The following is a 25,191-nucleotide window of genomic DNA, read 5'->3' on the forward strand; positions in this document are numbered from 1 at the left end:
AAACCTTCAGTGGTTAAAGTTATGTTGATGAAAAGGCTCTACATCTCTATGCATGTGTGCATAGATATAAACATATACATACATGTCCACACATAATGCCAAGTCGGCACAATGACATAATGGGCAGGAGTTGTAAATTATGTAGGTAGCAAAATTCAGATTTTTTAAATCAAAATTGCACCTACAAATGGCTATAAAACAACGCTTGCCTTGGGAAGTAAATTTATAGCTACATGCCTTTCACAGGCACGCTGGAGGGTTCTGCTCCCGGCTCTAATCTCTACGAGATGTTTTTTGCATGTGTTGTGTGACAGGAGGGAAGGGGAGTGGGTTGAGCTTGCCTGTTCTCCCATTGTCAGCCAGTCTAGTGAGTGTTGGGAAAACCTGTCTGTGGGATCTTGTGTCATCTCTCTCTACATGTGTACAGGAAAAGTCCGCGCTGCTCAAGGTTCCTCTCTCTCTCTCTCTCTCTCTCTCTCTCTCTCTCTCTCTCTCCCCCTCTCTTTCTCTGTTTCCCTTTCATTCTGCTTCCCCGGAGCCGAATGAAGCAGAGAGCAGGATTAGAGTCTGCCACCGGCTATCAGAAGAGCCTAGATAAAAGGAACTGCTTCTTAAGCACCACTGCAGCAGCCCTTGTTAATTTTTTTTCTTCGCACACAACAGTTGTGCCTCATTATCCGGTGCCTGGCTCGATTTTTTTTTTTCTTTTTGGAGGGTTTGAAGTTTCTGTGCTTCAGTGACTGTTACAGAAGAAGAGGTGTTAGTGTTGCCTTGAGGTCTTGATTGTCTGCATTTATGAATGAAACTGACCTAAATCACCTGTTACCTCCAGTTTCCAGATTGTTTGAACTTCTCTGGCCGCACAATACAGGAGGGAAGACTGAAGCAGCATAGGGACTCACAGTCTCTGCAGCATGGGCTGGTTCGCTAGGATTGTCTGTCTTTTCTGGGGAGTATTACTTACAGCCAGAGCAAACTATCAAAATGGGAAGAACAATGTGCCAAGGCTGAAATTATCCTACAAAGGTAAGTCTTTATTTTTCTTTTATTTGTCTAGCTTTCCCCTGACCTCTGCCTTTTCATTTCTTGAACTCCCTCCCAACCCAAACCATAAAATCTTCAGTTTAACCTGGGAAACCTATGTGATTCTGTGTGTCTTTCTAAGATGATTTAAGCACTTTTTTTTTTTTTAAAGAAAAGCATGTCTTCTGTTTGATATATGACAATTTAAATGCAAACAAAGAACATTTAATCACATTTGCAGAGCCGGTAAATGCTGATCCTCCGTATATGTGATCATATATCCTGCTAGTTTTTCTGACTCTACCTCTATTAAAATATTTTTAAACCATTATTGCAAAAATGGTCTCTTTGTAGATGTGCATGCATCCCCTACAATAATTATTATGATAGATTGTATTTTTTTAGTTTTTGACACTAAATGGTTAATCATCATCATGAATATTCAGTTTGTTCAAATCTGACAATCAGATGCTTAACATAAGCAGTAGATCATGGTTTGCCAAGAGAATATAAACTGGAGAGAACAGACTAGTTTTTCCACAGTGTGTTATGATTGTACAAAAGACTGTGTATTTGACTAATTGGTGTAAAGCTAAAGCCTTTGAAATATAATGTTATATGTTTAATTCCATATGTACTTCAGTGAGAATGGAAGAGACATACTTTCTACTTGCACAGCTAGTTGTGTGAACTTCTCAAAAAAGGGGATCAATTTCAGAGAGGAAAAAAAGCTTTATCACATGGTTGCTAGTACTTTATTTGGTCACAGTTTAATGTGTATGTGTATGCTATTTTATGAAGATTTTAAAGAAAATATTCTGCATTTCTTTAAATAGACTTTATGGATATGTGCATTAAGCAATGCTTACATAGATTTCACAGTTACACATATGAATATAGGTGACTTTTAATGGAAGAGAATATTTATATTATGGAGGTATTATTAAAATGGAGTTGAAGATTAAACCGTTTTAACTCAAGTAGTTTTATTCCCTAAGGTGTTGCTTTCTTATTCTCAGATTTCTAGAATTGGGGGTGGAGCAGTGAGCAGCTTCAACTATATTCCATATTTAGACTGTAATGTGAGAGAAAATTATTGAAACTATCTGTAGAATTGTCTGTCTACTGTACATTGCTCTTATGCCAGAAAACACTGTTTAATTTTCACATGATGGGAACATCTCTTTCTGAAGGCTGTAGTGTGAATGAGGACCACAAATAGGAAAGAGAGATGCAATTTTCACACTTTGAATTGGAAAATTAAACACCTATTATATGTGTTTATTTGGATTTAATACTTTTTCAATAAAATACATGGAATTGGAAAATAAATATATTTGGCATAATATTCCCTGGTTATTAAATTGGAGTTGGATTTTAAACTGACAAATGTAATTGTAGTTGCACTCATTATGTAATATGAAAAAATAATCATATAGCATGTATTCAGTATCTAATTACATTTTTATTATCTACTTAGTACTTATCTCTAGGATATAGTATTTTGACCTCTGTGTTTTCATCAGTTTTTGCTTTCTTATTTCACTCTTTGAGAGGAGGCTGTCAAATAATTCTTAGGTTGATGGTTCACTTTATCGAAGTTTATATTTCTTATGTCTAAGTTTTATGTGCAAGTTCAGTTCTTAAACATGTGAATGACTTAATGCTATAATTTTCGGATAACAAGTTTGAAAGCATGAAATACATTTTAAAAATCTAATAGACTTGGGAATACTTGTCTAAGAGCTAAGTAAATTGTAAAATAAAAATAGAGAATTACGCTTATTTATTTGTCAAAATTTTATTTCCATGGTAACACCTTACTCTCCATTATATAGGAGGCATCAGTCCTTTTTCTATATTAAAAGAATAGCATTTAGTTAGAAATCCCCTTTGTTATATAGAAATGCTTTATTCTTGCCTGATGCAGTAAGTTGTGTATATTAACAAGATGTATATGTTTGGCACTGTCTTTATAAACTCTCTTCTAACAATGGCATCCATTAAAATTATTCTGCTTTGCTTTAAATCACAAACTTCCCTACAGCTAAATAACGATTCTATTGCTATACCTAGAGCTTGGCAATTTGGTAAAATAAGCTGTGAAATGAGCAACAGCAAAGAGAATAAAAGGAATAGCCTGAGCAATTTTTCTTCTGTCATTTTATTGGTCTGTCATTAACTTTTTGTGCCTACATGTACACTTGTTTTGCCAAAGCAAATGCCTGGTAGTCAGTTGTTACTACTTTGTTTCTAAACTATAATGGGGAATTTTTTTTTAGCTACTTCTTTTCCTCCTTAATTAGATGTCAAACATTGTTAAAACATCCATAGCATTGCCCTTAAAAATATTCCAGCATGATTCATGAAGAGTTAAATCCCTGCCAACCCTAATTTCCCATGGTCACTTGTTTTCAAAGATCCACCATTAACTCTCTCATTGCTCAGGTTGCCAAGACAAAGTTTCAGGCAATCACTGTACTTACTTTCTGCTTGTCATCTTGCCTGGTAGGGGATGAGAGAGATTTGATATGTTAAATGAGAAAGAAAAAGAAGTAAGAACAAGAAGGCAGCCTTTGTAGTTGATGTACACACATATCTAATAAGGCACCTCTACTTTCTAGGAAAAAATCAATTGAATAGATGTTTTCAGGACCATCTGGAGAAGTGATAATATTAGAAAAATGGGGTATGCTGGCTTTTCCTCTGAACCCTTCTGATTTAGAATCCTTGTGGGGGAAGCAAATGTGAGAACTCTGTAAATCTTAGCAGTCACATACAAATTATCTTCAAGAAACATTTACTCAGAGATACTTTTCCTTAAATATATGTAATAGAGCTAAATGTTGAAATGCTCCTTTTCAAAATTGGTGCACACTGTTTATTTCCCCTACAAAACTGTCAAATTTCACTTTTCTCATGAAATACCAGAATATCATATAATCTTCCTTTGGAAAGTGTGGTGCAATGAAGACTTCAGTAAAGCCTATGGAAATCACAAGGAAATAAATTAGGTTTGGGGTTTTAAACAAATGACAAATGTTCCATCACCCAGTGTAATAAGCTTTTCCAGGACATTGTGTGCTTCAGTTTTAGTAGAAATCAAAGAAACATGCAAGTATAAAGTGGCAGTAATCATGTGAATCCAAAGGTTAAATCAATGCCTTTACCTCACCTTCAGAGGAAGGACTTAAGTGTAAATAACACATAAATACATGGTAGACTTTAAGGCTTTTCATCTTACTTTTTTGTTTTATTTTCTCCCACGTCAAGTTTAATTACTATTAAGAATGAGATTATCAGTTGAATCAAAATTCTCATGGACACCTTTCTGATGCAAGATGATATTTACCTTAAAATTAGGATGCAAAATTTTCAAAAGTTTTCTTATTTGCTAGAGCTAAATACATTATAATTCAAAATTTAATTGACATGAATAATGATTTACTAATTAAACTTGTTAACATCTTTTCAAATATTTTGTTTATTTCTGCCAAAGCAATGTGTAGGTATCTGTATAGGTATAGAAATATACATGTACAAATACATATTCACACACATATACATACATATAAATGACAGCTTCATGTTAATAATAAAAAATCTGTGAATAAAATTGTTATTGTTTTTTAAATAAAATTCTTTATGTGTGTATGTATGTCTTTATAACAGGGTGAGTGTGATTTTGAGTCCCATAACAAATCTTCAAGGATATCTCATGTATTCACATAATAGTAATTTGTCTCATACTGCAAATCTCTTCAGAGTTAACATGGAATTATCTTCCACAGAGCAAAGAAGTTATAAATTATTTGTAAAATACCATTTTACAATAGTCATCCACATTTGGCATCATGTCCATGACCTGCTGATTCTTATATAACATTGCTTTTTTTCCTCAAATACTATTAACTTTAAAAATCCTATCGATTCTGAAATCTTTAAGTGCACTGAAAACTAGAACTTTTTATTTATCTGTACAATAAATAATCTTGACAAAATAATAAAAAGCAAAATAAAATAAGAGGCTCCATCACACATCTTGTGATGAAATGCTGGTCAGATCAAGTGAGGACTGGTAGAGATCTCCCATTCATGACTTCTCTGTATAAAATTGCCAACCAAGATTGGCTTTTGGGATACTATTTTATACAGTTAGAATTTAGCAAGTAAGAAAAAAGCTGAGCCTACCAGATCATCCCATATAAACCCCTAAGCCACCAACTTTGATAATGAGTTTCAGTTATTTCTAGCTGAAGTAAGCCTAATTATTGAAGATATAATTGTTCCAATTCTAACATTTTGTGTTGTTTTTCCCCTTATATGAATTGTTTCCAAGACTCCACTACTATCAATCCTACAAAATATATGAGTATTTAGGTAACTAAATCTAACTTTCTCTTGATTTTCTTTTAATTATCACATACAAATCAAACAAAAAAATTAACGTGTGCTATGAGTTTTGCTCAATTATATTTAAATTCCATATTCAAGAATTAATGCAATTGAAGACTCTTTCAGGAATAAACTTATTTAGACCTAATTAATATGATTGCATATGTTCCTAGCAACAAAAATAAAAGTTAAACTGTTGCTCACAGAGCATAATCTATTATGCTGGGTGTGAATCTATAATTGTATTGGCGATAAATTTTGCTTCATACCTTCAGATGTGTGTTTCAAGTAACAAAGTTACCATGAACTTTAAGTCAGATGTAAGAAATTGTATAGTTTAACTTATCCTAATTTTTCTCATTTAAAATTCAGTGACATATCTATATATCACAGTTCCTAAAAATGCTGGAGAATTTTTAAATGTAATGTCAGGATTATTCTAAATAGAATTTGCACTTGAATTTTTCTAAAATCTTCCAGAGGCATCAGAAGTAAAATAAACCTTGAAGTAATTATTAAATGTCTAAAAACATTCATTTACAAAATCATCATATCACATGAAGAGTTATTCATCAATCAATAAGATGTCGCTCTTATCAAACCTTTATAAAAGTCTGTTATTAAATAATCTAATAATGCAAAATTATAGGGAAAATCTCTGAAACTCTTTCCAATGTCTGAGATTAGTGCATACAGTGAGAGCTTACTTTAAAAAGACCACCAATGGTAAGCATAATTAGAACAAGTGTGAGTCTTGGGATGGGTTTTATCTATTATGACTTCTAAGGTACTATTTAAAGGAATTATCATGATTTGCAGTTCTATGCTTCCACTAATAGGTGGCACTAGTAATTTGTGACAGCTCTTTCATTAGCTTGGAAGTGGGCAGGCTGCTAGGATAAATATACAGTGTAATGTGTGGAGGCCAAGTTTGGAAAAACTGGCATCAGAGTCAGGAGAGGTAACATGTACAAAACAGAAGTATTAATGACAGTGAAATTCCTCAAAGATTTTGATGTGTTCTTTGCATGCATTTATTGCTACATTTGACCCTGAAAAAGTAAATGGTTATAAGTAATAAATAATGAATAGTATGTTTCAATTTAAATGGATTTTACATATACAATGATCCATAAAATGTAAAACAATGTAATGAGTTGAATAGTAGTACCAAACAATTAGGATGATATGCAGTTATGTATATATATATGTATGTATATATATGAAAATATACACACACACACATACACCCCTAATATACACACATATAGTATTTGAGTCATAAGGTGTATTTAGCAAGAATGAGGCACATTATTGCCACCATTTATAGTTGAAAAGTAGCTAGTTGATAGGTTAATATAAAGTTTATAAAATTATATTTGGCATATTTTTTAAAAGAAAGACTCCTTTTGGTTTGTACATTGTTTTAAATTATGATCATAATTAAACATGGAAGAATCAGCAATTTTTGTCTGACACAAATAAGTCTGAATGTCTCCAGTTACTATCTCCTTCTATTGCCAAGACATAAACATCAGTATAAATAGGGAATTCACACACTATTTCCAAACAGTAACAAAGCTGGACTCTGTCAAACCCAGGATAAGAGAATACACAATTTATACTTGAATTAGGGAATGAAGATAAGCAAAAATAAAATTTTGTTGATAAATATGACAAATGATTTGGTCTTAGTATTTTCTACAAGCTTAGGGTAAAACTTAAAAGAACCACAAATTTAAGGAGTCTTGACATCTCCTGACTGAAGTATTAAATCTATGTTTTCAGTTTCCTTTGCTTGGAGAGATATGCATAGGAAACAAGGTTGACCAAATCTTATGGTAACTTAATTTATTGCTGCAATCATAAACATGTCTTAGATAAAATATAACATAGCCTACTTGAGTCTTCATCAACAAACTAAATGAAGCTTAGTTCTATCAAATATGCTAAATGACATCTTTAATCTGAGAAACTACTTATGTGGATCATCTTTGTTTGGCCAGATTGTGAGTTTCTCAAGGCCAGATCCGTATAATTTTTCATCATTATAGTCTCAGTGGTTACTACAGTCATTCATTGTTGAGTGGTTTTATGTTTCATTTGATATACCTTGTTTTTTTAAAAACCAAAGTATACTTTTTATAAATGAGTACAATGCAAAGACACAATAAATCAATGCATTGTGGGTGATTTGTACCTGATGATGTTGAGAAAGTAAATTTAGTCCTCCATTCTAAGCAGGAAGCTATGCACAAAAGGTTTGAGAGAGATGGTGTTTTCCAAAAAACAGTACCCAAACCTATTCCAGGAATGAATCAAAGTGTCTGGTTGTCATTTTATGGCTACAAGTAAGAGATAGGCATACCTAACAATACCTGCATCTGGAAGCCTTAGGAACCAGGCTAAGGGACTGTTTCACTTCTTTGGAAAATACCCTGACTTTCCTTATTATTATGTCTCAGTACACAAGATGGGAAAAAAAGTAAAACTATTCTAAAGCCAAATAGTGGTTAAAGATGAAATGTCTCATCATCATTCTCATTGTATCTAAACCTTTATGTAGAACAAATCAATTGTTCCCCCCAAAAAGTAGAAAATGCAATTGTTTAAAAATTTAAATTGACTATTTTTGTTGTTCACATTTTTGGGGGAATCCTCATTCTGCTCTTTGACAAGTTGCTCAGATTTAACATGTCAGATTTTATATGTCCCTTGTTTTCCCTTATCCTTGATTCCCCTTATCAAGAGAAGCAGTTGGGCTCCCCTGCTTTTCATCCCCAAGTTGGCATCTGTCTTCCCCTGGTGTTTTGTTCTATGAAACCAGAATGCTGGTTTCTTCTTGTTTTTTTAGTTAGTTCTTTTTTTTTTTTTTCTGCTTAACTTTATTTTGTTTACCTAGCCAGTTCACTAACAAGTTATGGAAAGATCAAATGCCATTTTATAAATCATATTAGTTTTTATTATGAAAACATGTGTCACTTGTTTGATGAGTAACAGGTATGAAAGGGTCCCCTTAATTCTGTGTTCCCACTCTATGCTACTTATATCAAAATGCAGGGACACACATCGCATATATTGCACAGCACTTGGTACTTTGTTAACATTCATGATATTTCTAACTCACCTAAGAAAAAATTGGTTTAGAATGAACAGATTATCAAATACTGGAACATTTTATATTGGACAAAGTTATAGGTTCATAATACTTTACCACCCACACATTGCAGAAAGTCACATTCAGAGTTTTGGTTTAGTGTATCCCCTTGTTCTTGCAGAAATATATATAGATGAAGGACAACAAAAATTAGGTATTAACACATATGTATGTATCCTGAACAAATATAAACAAAGTTACATGTCTTTGTTTTTCTAAATTGTTGGTGGCCCTGGGGTTAAAGAAACAGCCTTAGCCAGCCACTGCAACATGAGTTCAATCCCCAGCCAGGCAGCTAATCCACATGGCACAGCAGACCTCTCCTGTCTCACCCACTGATCCCCTCAGCAGTGGATTTCAGTACATCTGCCTGCCCTGCTCCCCACTCTGTCACTGGTGAATCCTCTCAACCCCTGCACCTCTGGCCTACATTCAGCTCTGGTATGCATAAATAAGTAAATCTTTAAAAATAAATAAATTATATTACACTTATTTGGCAATTTATGGAAAGTGGAAAGAAGCACTAGGGTATAGATTTTAGGTGAAAGGCCTTGGAGTGAGTATCTCTTCTTGACATCAGGACTTGACTGTTCAGGACTTACTATGATCTTCTCTACCTTAGTCGTTGATTTCTGTAGAGCACCTTTTACTGTACATAGCTACTGTCTAGCTGGGTTCCCTGTTTCCTCTTAGACACTGCCACTGCTCTCAGAAGTAGCCAGGATCCCCATTTTGGTGGTTCCTTCATAGAGCCTTCTTGGCATGTTGGTTTGAAGCCATGGTGGTTTAATCTTGGCGCCAAAGACACACACAGTGTGTCCACTCCAACTCTTTCTACCTCCAGAGTGTAGGATAAGAGCAGCCTTCCACATTTCCAGATTTGAAATATATAATTTTTAACTGATTCTAGCCACCCTCTCCACCTGTTTCTCTGGAAATACAAACTCTTCAACCCACATCTTCTTGCTTTATTCAAATAAATCTCTTTTAAATCTACTCTTTTAAAAAAACAAAATCCCATTAATTTTCACGTAGGTGTCAGGAAAGTTTTCTGGGCCTAAAAAAAATAAAGACCCTTATGTCTCTTCTGGGAAGAGATTAGAAAATTTCCATTTTTAACAGTCTGATTCAAGGAAATTTAAACAAAATAATTTCTTAATTTGACAATTTTATCACTAAATGTTTTTCCTTTTATAGTTATATACCTAATGAGCTACACTAAACATCCTGAATAAAGCAGAGAATGTGGTTGTTATATATTTTACTCTCTCTCCATTTTACATCTATAAAATACTGTGATTAAAGTTTCTCTGCAAACATGTTTCTCCTTGTTTCCAGTTTCAGGGCATATTGTCATTTTGATGTAGTTATTTAGGTGACTGGTATCTTTGCCTTTTCCTCTTTGGCCCACCCCACATCTAGCCAGTCTCACTGTCCTTTGGATTCTATCTCTTGAATCTCTCTCTCAATCCTTTCCTGTTCTCTCCTCCACATTGCCAGGTCCTTATCATCATTACTTGCCCTCTAACGGGCACAGCCGCCTATAATTATTATCTCTTCTCTCTGTCATTACTGGATACAGTTCTTTCTGAAATTCAGTTTTAATTACGCCTTTCCTTTATTTAAATCTCTACTGACTAAAACCAAAACTCCTTAATTCCTTGAAGAATAATTAACCAAAAGTATTGTAGGGTATGGAGAGATTTGGAGATCCTGTGGTTGTTGAGACATAAGGAAATAAATGCCTGAATAAGGATCATTGTAATGAGAATGAGAAAGAAAGGCTGGAAATGAGATACTGAATGTAAAGCTGGAAATGAGATATATTGAATGTACAGGAAAATTAGATTTGGCAAATGACTGTATACAGGGAGGATCTGGAGAATGTGAGAATAAGTTTAAATTTCTACAACTGAGAGTAGAAAACAATAGTTAAGAATTACTTAAAAATGCATCTTCACCTTGCAGCTCTAGCCAGACCCCAGTGTAGTAACCCCTTCTCCTTTGTTATAGATGTTATCCTCGCCAATAAATATTGACTTGAGGCCCTTGAAGAGGCAGAGAGTTATAAAGCATAATAAGGCCACTGAGCTGAAAGAATTTACTTTTGCGAAAGGGAGAATACCCGGGTCATCAACTTTTAAACATCATTCCTGTCCTTTATCCATTTTCTATTCTCAGTCAAATACAGAGTCTTGTGCACAAAAGAGCCTCATTAAATAATCCCTTAATGAAGAGGTCGAAGGAAGAAGCAGGAACTAGCAAAGGTGAGAACAGACATACAATGGATTTGAGTACAAAACGGAACCCCATGTAATTAAAGGTTTCGAAAGGGAGTGGCAATTAAATATTTGATTGAAAAAAATCACTCCACGTTGCAAAAATTGTTAAATATGGGTAAATGGTGGGCCTCCCTGGTGGCACAGGCGTTTGAGCGCAGCACTGTGAAGCTGTCAGCAGCCTCTGCAGTGTGGGTTCCATCCCGGCTGGCTGAGGAGATACCCACATGGCAGACCTCTCCTGTCTCGCCTGCTGCTCCCCTTAGCAGTGTATTTCAGTCAGACTGCCCGTTCTGTTTCCTGCTCTGTCTCTGGTAAATCCTCTCACCCTCCTGTACATCTGGCCTGTACCTCAGTTCTTGTATGCATGAATAAATAAAACTAAAAAAATAAATAAATACGGGTAAATGGTAGAGGATTTTGGAACAAATGTTCTAGGATTCAAACTTTAGATTTCTACAATAGATGATTAAACTTTTTTAAGTTGATAAAGTTTATAAATGAGCGGCATATGCAAAGCAATCCTTTAGAAATCCAGAAACCTAGAGGTTGACCTTCAGTTATTGAGTCATCATCTGAGATACTAAAATAAGATTGTGAAACAAACGGTTACAGTTCAGATTGAACCTCATGTAATGACCTTTTTCTCCTGGGGTACAATGACTTCATATGTGGATATATGGTTTATCCTTCTCTGCATACATTATCACATATCCAGAGAAATGTAAGTCCTATTTAATAAAATTGCAGATGTTTGCGTTTTCATAAAATTTTTAAAAATCGAATACTTGATCATTAGTATACAGCACTCTATGTAAATATATTCCATATTGCATACTAATGCCTTCCAGTTTCATAGAGTTAGGCCTGATAATGAAGAATCCTATACACATTTTACACTGTCATAATGTCACAACTTGGGCAAAGCAAGATCTCAAGAGAAACCTTTCTTTATCCAGCTCACTATATTATGCAAGTTCATCATTCTTTTGATGGATTTATTTCTTTTCTCCTGGGCTGGTGTGCAGGGATTCACCCTGTTGCACTTGAGTCTAACTAGATAAAATTGAAAGCTGTGCTCAGAGCAACTACTCCTAAGACTCCAATTCCCTGTTAGACTCTTACACACTGGCCTGGAGCCAGGGAGTTTCCTATTTTCATTGCATGTTCTTCATATTCAGTAAAGTTTCAGCCTTCTTTTGCTTCCTGAGGTGCCTATTCAGAACAGAATTAAGGTTCCCTTTGCACACTCTAAGAGAGCAGACATCCTCTTTCTATCATTCAACCTCCTAGTCCAGACAACTTCTTGAAAAAGATTTCTAGCATAACAACAAAATGAGAACAAGTGACTGAAAAAAGTTTCTTTCTTGCATGCTTGAAATCACGTAGCAAGACAGAGTCAGTCTCTTGTCCACTATTGTTTCATTAGAAACAAGATTAATACTTATCTGATTGGCTTTGCTCCTTAGCTGTCAAATTCAAGAAAACTCCCTATAACAGTACTTACATCTACAACTATTTAAACATCTGCACATTAATTTTGAAAGAATCTTTTTAGTCTATTTTAAGCACATACCATATAAGGAAGTAAAAGAGTAATGCTATAGTGATTTGTTTCTTTAGTACAAATCTCAATCTATAACATTGAGCCGTATGACATAACACATTATGGGTCCTATTCCCTGACATGGAAGCTCCCTTGTATGTTACACACCACTTTTACTATATAGTTTCTTTTCTTTGTGGAAAAATATAATGGCCGAATGTGTCTAGTGTACTCTGCTTAAAAGTCATTTATTGCCTTTTCATATTTCCAAATGAATTAAATTAGACATTCTTGGAATGTAGAAAATTTTACCACATATTCAACTAAGCAGAAATGTATTCGCTAGCACACATTATTATTTATTGTCATTAATAGTAAGACATGCTATATTTGCAGACTTCAAGTACCTGCTTCTTAGTTGATTGAAAATTAATAGTTTTTAGAATTTAGTCCCTGCCACAAAAATTACACGAGAAGAAAAATACTTAGCATAATGGAGAAAGCATGAGATTGACTCTGATGTTTTCTATGTGTGAGGTCTTTGGCATGTTATTTTTTTAATCTTCATTTAACCTTCTTTAATGTGGGACAATAACAACTTCACTATATCTGTTATTGGGGTGACAATATATTTGTGTGATGCCATTCAGTACTTGGTACATAGAAGATATTCATTAACAATTAATTTCTTCAGACAGACTAATAATTACATAGCTTCTAGAGTACAGTTTTGCTCATTCACAGTGTGTGTACATCTGTGCATTCTATAGCTATTTGTTATTTTTTGAATTAGATTCTAATACAGATGAACTCTAATTGAAGGGTGCTTCTTTCAAAGATATCAGGCATAATTGCATGAATGTCTAAAAACTTAAAATTTGTTGATATCTACTAGCCAGTGACTATGTGATAATTTTTTTTTTAAAAGCTAGTATTGCCAGTAAATAATTAAAAAAAAATAGCTGAGTCAAACATTAGGCCTTTCAGTCCAATACAAGTAGATGTTGACCCATTGCTTGATGGCATTTTAAGTATAATTTCAATGAAATTTGTATGCATATATATATATATATATATATATACATACACATATATAAAGTTAATGAAGAGGATGAAAGCATGCCTTACTTTCAGGTCTTGTGGTTCTAAATACTTTCTGAGCCAGGCTAAGCAAGGAAGCACCTGCTTCTTAAGGAAGGGTTGCCTGCGTTGCACAGTCTGTAAGTTCCAATTCAACATGACCCAAAGTCAGTCATTTAATATTTAGTAAAACTAACCAGGAAATGACTAGTTTTATTTGCTTCTGTGATTACAGAATATCCTCTCAAATGGTGTAATGGTTGCCTTGAATATTATTTTGTTATGACTTGGTCCATGAAGACACAACATCCTTCATGACAACTTAAAGAGTATTGAATCCACATAGGAATTAACACAATATTTCCATTTAATATGTCCCCGAATCTGAATGAAACACTGTAGATATAGTCAGACTTTCTGACCATTCTATGAACCACCTGTGATTGCAAATAACCCATTTGCAGGAAAGAGGATATTCAGTCACTCAAGAAAATAAACTTGCAGTCTGAGCTAGTAAATAGAATGAAGAACATATTGAGAGTAACTTAAAGGGGCTTTTGTCTAACAGAAGACACTTGTAAGCCAGACTGGGAAATCTAGACGTCATTAGAAAGGGAGGTGACACTAACCACAGTTGGCTTTTAAAGGATTTTTCTGGAAGGCAGAATTCCTTTGGAAAACACTTTATGTACCAGCATGAGTAAATTTCTAAAGTACTCTAGACAAAGATGAATTTTATTTCATTGTGGCCTTAGCCATATTACAATGCTCATAAACTACTTTACCTTATGCCAGACATGTGGAAGCAATCAGTATATGTAAATGATATGTGAAGGTGAGGTATAGTTTTAGCTTAAAAACTCAGACTGTCTGTGGTTATAAATTATAACCACATCACAAAGAGCAACTTGCCTTTTAATAGTAACTTAAATGTAAAAATAATCAGTGATGAATTCTTAGAACTGCTAGTATTTTCTTAGTAAAGTACACTAAGTGTAAAATATAGTGCTACCTGAGGCTGTTACATTATTTTTAGGACACAATATTCAAAGGCAAATATTTTTTACCTTAAGTAATTGTTAAAATGTAAGTAGCTCTAGTTAAATGAAATTATGTCAGTCTTCCTATAAAATGACTTTTACCAAGCATTGTATTTTAGACTGACTGAAGTCATCCTTTATTAAAATAAACAGACCCCTCTTCTTTCCTAATAACATGATATCAATTTGTGTTTTGTCTGTAATATGTTCTTTCTACATATATATTATTTATGTGTATGTATACATATAGATATATACTTTATAGCATTTCATAAATTTTGCACATATAAACCTGAATCAAATCTCCTTCAAAAGGAAATAGACACAATAAAAGTAAATGTTTCCCTTTCTTTAAATTCAAAGCAATGAAACTCTTAGTCTCAATATGATGGTCTGTGCTTCTTTTAAAATATTTTTACCATCTGCTATGTATAAAACCGGATATTAAAATAATAAGGATTCAAGAGTGTAACTAGACACACACACACACATACACAACACAAACAACAGAGAAGGGAAAGAAAATAAAACAAAATAAAGCTAAGATAAATACTAAGCATCATCTTATCATCTCTCAATGGGCAGAAAAAGGCACAAAGTCATATTTTGTTTGACTAATAGTAGGTCTGTTGTACTCCCCATTAGCTTGTTTAAACTAATAAATAAATGCCTCAATTCTTATAATATGTTTACTTAAAGGAACCATAAAGCAAATCATTATACTAAGTATCTAAAGAAAATTCACTAGTAATTAAAGAAAAAATAAAGCCTTCATATCTTGTTTCAACATGCCATCCTTCATTCAATAGTAAAGTTCTGGGCCAGGACGTATGAGAAATGAGGGTGGCGGTCAAATTCACAGTTCCTGGGCAGAAGGATCTTACCCTTCAGTATCATCCCAGACTAGCTAGGGTTTAGTACATCATGGGGCTAATGTTTTCAAAAATAAAATTAACCCCAGTCTAGTAGACAAATGCCTGTTAACCATTTGGAGGATATTTCATACAATAAGAGAGGAATGTTAGAAATGTGAGTCAAAAGAATCACAGGGACTAACCGAGCCAAGCAGAGAAGCAGCTAAGCATGCTGGATGTGGAAAATTCTGGGAAAGAAACTTTTCAACTCAGATGTGCATGTGGGGGGGGAGTGAGGGGGCGGTGACTCTTGTGTTTGTGTGCATTATTATTGCTGTAATTTGATGTAGAATCTAGTGCAACTGGTTACACTTGATATATAGTTCTTTTTATTGTGTTTTTGCTTCTTTTATATATTTATTTTTTTAATTAATGAACCATCATTGTTTTATATCTTTGTTAATATATTTTTTTAAGATTTATTTATTTATGCATACAAGAACTGGGGCACAGGCCAGAGGTGCAATGGTGCGGGGTGGGGAGGAAGTGAGAGGATTCACCAGAGACAGTGTGGGGAGCAGAACAGGCAGATCGACTGAAATACACTGCTGAGGGGAGCAGCGGGCAAGTCAGGAGAGGTCTGCTGTGCCATGTGGGTAGCTCCCTGGCTAACCAGGGATTGAGTTCCTGCTGCAGAGGCTGTGGACAGCTTCACAGTGCTGTGCTTAACCACTTACCACCAGGGAGGCCCCCTTTGTTAATATTTTGATAATGTAGAACTTCTCCCCTCTGTTGTGGCCATCATAGCTCACCCACCATCAAAGTGCCCTCATCCTCCACCACAGTCTAGTGTGCTCCCTTTTCCACTACCTCCCCCATTCTCATTCCTCTCTCTCTCCCTCCTGGTGCCTTTCAGCTCAGGAAAGGGACAAAGGGAATTTTACCTCATGTAACAAAAATGTGCAAATGCTGTACAAAAGCACTGAGGTGATAGTGCATCATAGTCATGTATAGGAACAGAATGCATGACCTATCCAGGAACTAAACATAGATAATCTATGTATAGGTTATTTTATTATAAGGTGATTTTTGACATATTATGGATCAAATTTTTTTTTAATTTTTATGTATTGTAAAGGTTATATATATGCCCTTTACTTCTATTACCACAGTTCTAAAGATATTCCACTTGAATATAGCTCTAGTCATTGAACTATTTTCACTTAATTAACCTATAGAGAAAAATGAGCTGTATTTGAATGAACACATTTCATTTTTTTTTTAACTTTTTGAAGGAGCATTTTCTTAACATTTTCCCCCTGTGTATCGTTAATAATAGAAGACTCTTCCAAAAACATTTACAAGAAATTTGATAGCACCAATGAAGTAGTCCACTTTTAAGGCTCAGCTAGCCATTTTTATGCAACAAATGAAAGAAGACTTGGAAAGTATGTTTTTTTCCAAATTTCAGATTCAGTTTTCTTCACTGTAGCTATTGAATATTGCGCACTCTAAACTTAATGCATGCTATTAGGAAAGATGACCGCAAACAGAATTATCTGAGTTATTTACTGAAGTAAATAAGGTCATTGCTTTCAATTCACAGAGTGACATTGTCAGAAGGACTAGGAAGAGTAGGTGCATGGTGAATATGAGGAATTGCTCTTTATCGGATCTGAAAATTCAATGAGATGTTTAAATACTTAAATATTCTTAAGCACTATTCTTAAGACATAAATGTAGGTAAAAAAAGACAAACTGTTCACTTTGTCTATAAAAAAATGAGTTTTGTACTATTATCCTTGAGAAAAAGTACTTATATTTATAAGCTACTGTTCTCTGCAGTTGTGGGGGCTAATCTGGCACCTTCCTGGTTTGCTGTGTTACTGTTCATAAATAAATAAGCCATGCCTCTTAGAAGATGATAGGTGATTTTTTTCTTTTTGGATAGGTATACATCAAATTCAAAGTATGTTTTACATTAAGTACAGGAAGAAAGAACTATTTGTGGTAGAAATCCCAATAGAAAACATATTTACACCCTCTCTGATCTCTATTCCAGTCTGAATAATAATTTTTTGACTTGGCTTCTCCTTTTTTCAAAGTTCTTACTATTTGCACTAATTGGAACCTCTTTTTAAATTACTTCAGCAATTTACAACATACCACAGAATAACCACTTAATGTGTATTTCATAACGAGATTTGCATCTACTGAAACCTAAGAACTGCATCCTAAACAATTTGTAAACTCAAGGAAACAAGATATTTCATGTACTAAATGGAGAGCAACTAAATAGAAAGAATTGTTCTTTGGAAATAGTATTAAAAGTTTTACTTCAGAATTGCATAGGCTATCACAGATTTACCATTTCCCATGCCAAATGAAGGGATATGAATGCTGTGAAGATTCAGTGCTTGCTAGTGTTGGTGAACCACTCTGACCATAAATAAAAATTGCTATAAAACTTCCGAACATTCTTTTGTGGGCCAATCAAGTTTCACTCCTCTGCTTACTTCCAGACTTAAGGATTAACATACAAGCTTTTAACAGTGCGTGCATCTACCTGATGGAATGTTTATCCAATACTTTTATTCAAGCAAGCAATGGTTATAATACAGAAGTAAATGCGCCTTGAAGTCCTGACTCCCTGACTTAAAAGCAAGGCAGCTACCATGAGGAATACTCAGCTGTCACAGGTAACAGGGAGCTGTGCTTGCAGTCAGTCTTCCTACTTCATTTAAGTGGGAATGTTTGGCATTCCTCACAATTGATGCATAGTTTTGTTTGAAATAAGGTTAGTTCTAAGACAATTGTTTAAATTACTTAAAAAAAAAAAACCTATGTTTCTATTACACTTAATAAAGGTGATGATAAACATAGTGTCAATAATCACCGCTTAATGAGTGTTTTTATTGCCAGGACCAGTACTAAGATTTTTTTTTTTTTTGGTGAACTATTCCAGATAACACTTAACGCTACTCTAGGAAGAGATTGTCCATCTTTTTTACAGATGAGGAAGCTAAGACCTAAGGAAGACCAGCAGTAAGGGGAAAACAGTTAAAATCAGACATTAAAGGCCTTACTTTGTATTTTTTGTTTGTTTACTTTTATTTTTTTTAATTATTGAGTTAGCACTGTTTACAAGATTTCTTATGATTTAGGGGCATAGAATCACACCCACTAGGTGTATGTTACCATACCACACCCATCACTAAGACATCCCTAGTCCTCCACCGTAGTCCTCTCTGCCTCCTTCACACTTCGCTCTCTCCCCTCTGTTCATATCAATTCTACAGTCAGATTTCTAGTTTGTTATTGGTTTAGTTTTTCTGACCTTTGTTGTTGTTTTTTTCTGCATGTCACATATATAAGTGACACCATCTGTATTTGTCTTTCTCCTTCTGACTTACTTCTCTTAGCATATTTCCCTCAAGATCTATCCATGTTGGGCCTCCCCGGTGGCGCAGCGGTTGAGCGCTGGGTTGCGAAGCTGCCCGCAGCCTCTGTGGTGCCGGTTCGATACCCAGCTGCTCCCCGGCCACCGAAGGAGGGTCCCACATGGCGCGCAGACCTCTCCTGCCGCCCGCTGCTCCCCTCAGCAGTGTGCTTCGGTCCTTCTGCCTGCTCTGCTCCCCGCTCTGGCTCTGGTGAATTCTCTCACCCTCCCGCGCTTCTGACTGTACCCAGTGCTTGTAAATAAAACAAACAAACAAACAAATAAATAAAACATGCCTCTATAAAAAAAAAACCTATAAAAAAAAGTTTTTAAAAAAAAAAAAGATCTATCCATGTTGTCACACAAGGTAAGAGTTTATCTTCTTGATAGCTGAACAGTATCCCCTTGTGTATATATACCACATCTGTAAGAACACTTAACAAGAAATTTACCCTCAAATATTTTTTAAGTTTACAACACATTATTATCAACTGTAGGTACAGTGTTGTGCAACAGAGCTCAAAGGTTTGTCTTGTTTAACTTTAATAAATACTCTCCCATTTTCCCTCCCTCCAAACCCTAGTAACTACTCTTTAATTCTATGAATTAACTATTTTAGTAAATAATAATTTAGTAAATAATAAAAATAAAAGTAGACTTATAACTTTTAATTATTGCCCGCCACTGAAGGAGATCTGATTATTATTTCCATGAAGAAATTGCTGTTCAAAGGTTGCAACTGTGCAAATACACATTCATTACAGTAGAAAAAGACATTTTTAAGAATTAGTTACCAAATCAGAATCCTCAAGATTTTGATATAATTTTTTACTACTGACAATAGTAGGTCTGACTTACATTTTCAAGAACTTATCTAGAGATTATTTTTTCCTAAAATTTTCAAATTTGTCTTTCAAAAGGTCTTTTGAGAATGAAATCTTTTTCTGTTGACTAAATATAAGAATGAACAATTAGGACTATACAAAGATTAATTCTAAATCTTAGATCTTCATTTATCTTTATTTAGAAATCTATGACTGGTTGAGGCTGAAATAATGCAAAAACTTCAGTGTTCCACAGAAATTACTCTCTAAATCATAAATCCCTTCCTAACATCCAGATTTTACCCCAGCATTGCTGGCAGCTTGGGTCTCATTCATGTAAAATTTCCTGAGTTTTGGGAAACTTTTTGAAAAATGAATGAAATCAGGGGCTAGAGTCAATTGTCACATTCTATTGTAGATGCTTTATGGGAGCCATTACTTCTCAGCATCAATGAAATGGGCCATTTTTATGAAATGTTAAGAGGATCATCAATCTTTCAAGAAGAAAGAGAAAAATTGTTTAGATAATGTGGTTGCTCCAATTTTACAGTGTTGAGGTCTTCTGTTTAGAGATAAGCACAGATTGGCAACGAAGAGAACTGTGGTTATATTTTTGTTTTCCATTCAGCTCTTTCACTTAAAAAAATGTTTTGAGTGATGCCCAGAATAATTGGAATATTTCATGATAAACAACAAAGTGCTTGCTTGTAATACTTGGACACTTGTAAAGGATTAGTACAGGAACCAATTACATATCATCTCAGTATTTAGGATAGCAGGATTTGATTTATGTTTTATATTTATGCTTGTCATTTTCAGATACACATATCTCTTATCCTGAATTTCTCCCTTTGGATGTACCAACTTGAATTCATTAGTAACTTGAATTCTCATGAACTTGAGTTCATTAGTGTTTCTTGCTCAGATTCCTTTTGTTTTCTACCACTCAGTCTCTGGTGTCTTCACTTATTGAGTTGGAAATATGAAGCAGGAGGCTTTCTCCATTACATTAAATGTATTTGAGTACATAGTCATATTTCCAGTAAAAAATAGATTTTATAAGTGTTTCTGAAGATAGTTGAATTTTTTTTTTTATGAATAGTAGTGATACCTTCATAGATGAGATGATAACAAATAGTCCAGACATGGAATCGAACTAAATGCCTATCAGTAGATGCCTCAATTGGGTATACTTAAGTATAATCATCGCTACTTAAATACTACCAAACTATTTAAAAGGATGAAATTTTGCCTTTTGCAACAACATGGATGGAACTTGATGTGATTATTAAGTGAAATAAGTGAGAAATTGAAAAACAATTGGATGATTTCACTGGATGATTTCACTCATTTGTGGAATATGAATAATCAAAGCAAAAAAAAAGGGAAAACACAACAAATATAACTCTTAGGCTCTGTGAAAAATATTGTGCTTACCAAAGGGGCAGGGAAGGGTGGGTAGGAAAAAGAGGATTTATTTGGTAGTGTGATGGCTCTAGAGCTTCGGTGGTGGGTGAATGGAGCACATATACATATGAGGTGTGAAGTTGTACTATCAAAATAATAAAGTCTTTAAATCAATGGCCTGTCATTAAAATTTGATTTAAAAGAGGAAATACTTCAAAAAAGATAGGACAGGGGGCCTCCCCGGTGGCGCAGCGGTTGAGCGCTGGGTTGCGAAGCTGCCTGCAGCCTCTGCAGCCGGTTCGATCCCCAGCTGCTCCCCGGCCACCGGAGGAGGGTCCCACATGGCGCGCAGACCTCTCCTGCCGCCCGCTGCTCCCCTCAGCAGTGTACTTCGGTCCTTCTGCCTGCTCTGCTCCCCGCTATGGCTCTGGTGAATTCTCTCACCCTCCCACGCTTCTGACTGTACCCAGTGCATGTATAAACAAAACAAACAAACAAATAATAAATAAATAAATAAGACATGCCTCTAGAAAATTTAAAAAAAAAAAAAAAAAGATAGGACAAAGAATACCAGATACCCTAATCAGAGAAAATCTCAAGGAATAGATAATAATAAAATATTAAATAATAATAACTGTGCTTTTGTTTTAAATAATATTTGCTTCCCACTATTCTTCACTACTGAAATATAGCCAAAAAATATTGGGAGAAACAAAAACTTTTTCTGTACCTTGTGATGAGGACACAGGAAAATTGAGAATTTAGTCATCTACTTGTTTAATATTTCCTCGATACACATCTAGGTACATATTTCAGAAATGAATTTTTCAGGTTAAGAGGCGTATACTTCCTCAAGTAAAGCTGCATTTATTTCTTTATATTAGAAACTTTCCAAAACAAAAATCAAACCATTGATTGAACCAAGGCTTGGGAAATATACCTTGTAGGCTAAATCCAACTGCAGTTTACATAATAAGAGTATTTATGCATTAAAATAATTATAAGCAAAACTTTTTGTGATATGAAAAATCATATCACAACCTTTATAGACCCACAAAAAGAGTCTTAAAAATTGTCAATAAATTTTGTAGACAAGTGTTGACCTTTTTTGTTATGTTGGTCTGCAATACCAAAAATACTTTATGCCACTGACAGTAAAATTTTATTAATTGTTGAATTAATTGATAGTTGGAAATGATTAGTCTATCCATTTTTTTTTTTGTTTTTCATTATCAAAGGTCAATTTAATCATTGAATTGGTCATTTAATCCCAATGACCAGTAATATCGGGAATGTACAAACTTCATCGGATAACTTACAAAATACAGATAAATCCTGATTAAAAAGTTAAAATAGTGTTCTTGAAATTTGAAAAATATAGCAGATACTTGATTTTGATCATGTGTTTCCTTTCTCTACCACTTCCCATAGGAGTTGTTAACTGCTCTTTTTTTTCTCTTGACTTGTTTGAAGCAGGGTGACATGGCTTATATTGTTATACTCATGGTACAACAAATGTAGAAAACTCAACATGAATATGTTCCTGTGTAAACAGAATAAATATAATGTTTGGAAAAAAATCTTATATAAATGATATAATCCTCTCTTAATATGATATACATTTTTTCTTTCCAAAACAGTTCATTTAAAATATGAGAATTATATTTGTTCAGTAATATTTTATTAATTTCTACTGTTTTAGAAATCTTACATGTAGCTACTGTTTAGCTGGTCAAGATATTATTTATCTAGACTTGTATAATAAAAAATAGAAAACAATTTAATGGAATACCAATATCAACATGAAGATATTTTGCCATATAATGCCAAATTAATATATTTCTAATATTATACTGAAAAGAATGAATTTTCTAGTGGTTTGTGTATTTGAAGGTAGAACACAACAATCTTTGTCAGGACAAAGGTGTTAATTTACATATTTACATGTAATTTACATATATTAAAATGCCTATTTCAGCGTAGTATACATCCCTCAGATCTGACACTCAAATTTTTATTGTAATTACAATTCTCTTCTTCCTCTCCAATCCAAAAAGGAAACACAGTTTATCTGTTTCATTCATCCAGTGACAGGAAACAACCTTTCTACTTCATGCAATGTTATGTATTAACACTGAATGGTCACAACTTGTAGCTGTACTCTGTTCATTGTTTTTGAAATTTTTTGTTGCTTCAGTAACAGTGTTGATTTTGTACTCTAACTGAAACAACTATCAGGAGATTGGAGCCCCATTCTTTATAATTCAGTGTGATAGTATATTCCATCACCCAGCAGCTCAATTTCTTTCCTTCACCATCTGTTCTTTCTTCCTTTTCTCTCTGCCAAAAATCAATAGAACTCAATGAGCAAAATTGAGCTGTTCTGTAACCCAACCATATTGGGATTATTTTGTTCACAATACATTGACCTAATTCTTACACTGGTCCAGTTTAATTAGGTAAGCCCTCTGTTTATAAAAATGCACATTTACTAAACTGTAAACATTAAACGAGTGTTATAAAAGCAGCCAAAGTGTTATTGTTTCAACAGTTAAGATTTTAAGATGGCAACACTTGGCAAACATGAAGCCACACACTGTCTGTTTGCAGCTTGGAAATCTCTTTATGTAGGAAGAGCTTTCCATGAGGATCAATTGTGCACATCCAAGGAGATTCAATATTAAATTTTTAAATGCAGGGAAGTCTGAAAATATTACCAGGGATTTTTAACACACACACACACATATATATGTCTCTGGAGACAAGTCTATCACAATATTCACAAATTCCTAGAATAAATTCACAAACTCCTAGAATAAAACTCCTGTTTCATTTCAAAACTCTCTATAAAGTTTTGGTACACATATCAAATCTGTCTTCTATGGTTGTCACAAATAAAAAACAGAAAGAAAAAAAAAACAACAAAAAATGTGTGCTGGCATTTTCTAATAAACCAAAATTGTCACAGTGTTTGCTATTGTGCAGCTTTATTAGCATACAGAAGCCACAGCAAAAGACTCATAAATTTCATTTAATAGTCACTTGAGAAATTGTAGGAGTTGCACTACATCTAGAATAATTTTAGTACATTATATATTACAAAAATATTTCAGTATTTCAAAGTTGATAAATGTTAAGGCTTTCATAAATAAAAGATAAGTAGTATGTAAAACAATGCATATAAAATATGTTATCATTGCAAGGTCAGGAGTCATTTTAACTGAGAGGACTAAGATGAGTCTGCCTTCTATAACTATGTCAGGACCGTGCTAACAAAGTTAACTTTACCTGATGACTCATTTATCTTTACAGCCTGGAAACAAATTGCAGTGTACTTGGTAACCCATATATTTTCTTTTTTTTTAAAACTTTTTTCTTCCCAGAACTTTCATTAGAGATGGCACTTTATTATAAAATAAAGGTAGACTAGAAGGAAAACAGAGATTTAGATCTTAATATCTTTTAAATATGAAGCTATTTAATGAGAGGAGTTTTATCTTCACTACTGGAAAGTTTTAAAGATTCACACAAAGGAATCTTTCAAGTTACTGTCATTATTTTAATATGTAATCTCTCACTTTGAACACTGATTTCCTCTATATTGTGTGGTTTCATCATTTAATTTAAAGAAAGTGCCATCTTTTTGTGATTGGCCATAGGCTATTCGTTGTGACCTAACACAAAAAGGTGATATCTAGTTTTTTTAGAGAGAAGAAGAAAATTCTGGAGAAAGTATTCTTTCTTAATATTTATGCTTCTTAGTTGCAATATCTGAAGAACAGCAATTTTAATAATTACTATTAAAAAGCAGAAAACTATTGTTAAGAACCCCTTCTCTACCATATATATTTTAATCCAGCAAATAAGGTTTACATAAAAGTATTCAGATAGAGGGATAAACAATAATGATTATCTATAATACTCAAGTTTTACAAAGGTAAAAATGTGATATTAGATATACTGTATTAACTCATTGGCTCTATTAGTTATAAAATTGAAGCCTAATATAATTCACTGACTTTCTCTGTTGGAGACATGCAAAAACAGGACTAGAGCTTAAGACTAGTATCCATATAATGTCTTTAAACATTTACTGATGCTCCGTTATATTCATAAAAAACATAAGTAATAGAGAAACCTAATGCCT

At 33.9% G+C, this 25,191-nt stretch overlaps 1 protein-coding gene across 1 annotated transcript in view; it reads left to right on the forward strand.

Moving 5' to 3' along the window:
- Positions 1-822: 822 nt before the first annotated feature.
- SEMA3A (semaphorin 3A) overlaps positions 823-25,191 on the forward strand; it is a gene marked incomplete at its 3' end in the record, with an annotated part of 192,026 nt that continues 167,657 nt past the window's right edge. Inside the window, exon 1 of the mRNA XM_084230360.1 lies at positions 823-1,026. Coding sequence (XP_084086486.1) covers positions 915-1,026 — 112 coding nt within the window. The 5' untranslated portion in view covers positions 823-914. The remainder of the gene's footprint in view (positions 1,027-25,191) is intronic.

The sequence above is a fragment of the Talpa europaea genome (genome assembly GCF_964194135.1).
Source record: "Talpa europaea genome assembly, chromosome: 3".
In the NCBI taxonomy this organism is placed as follows: domain Eukaryota; kingdom Metazoa; phylum Chordata; class Mammalia; order Eulipotyphla; family Talpidae; genus Talpa; species Talpa europaea.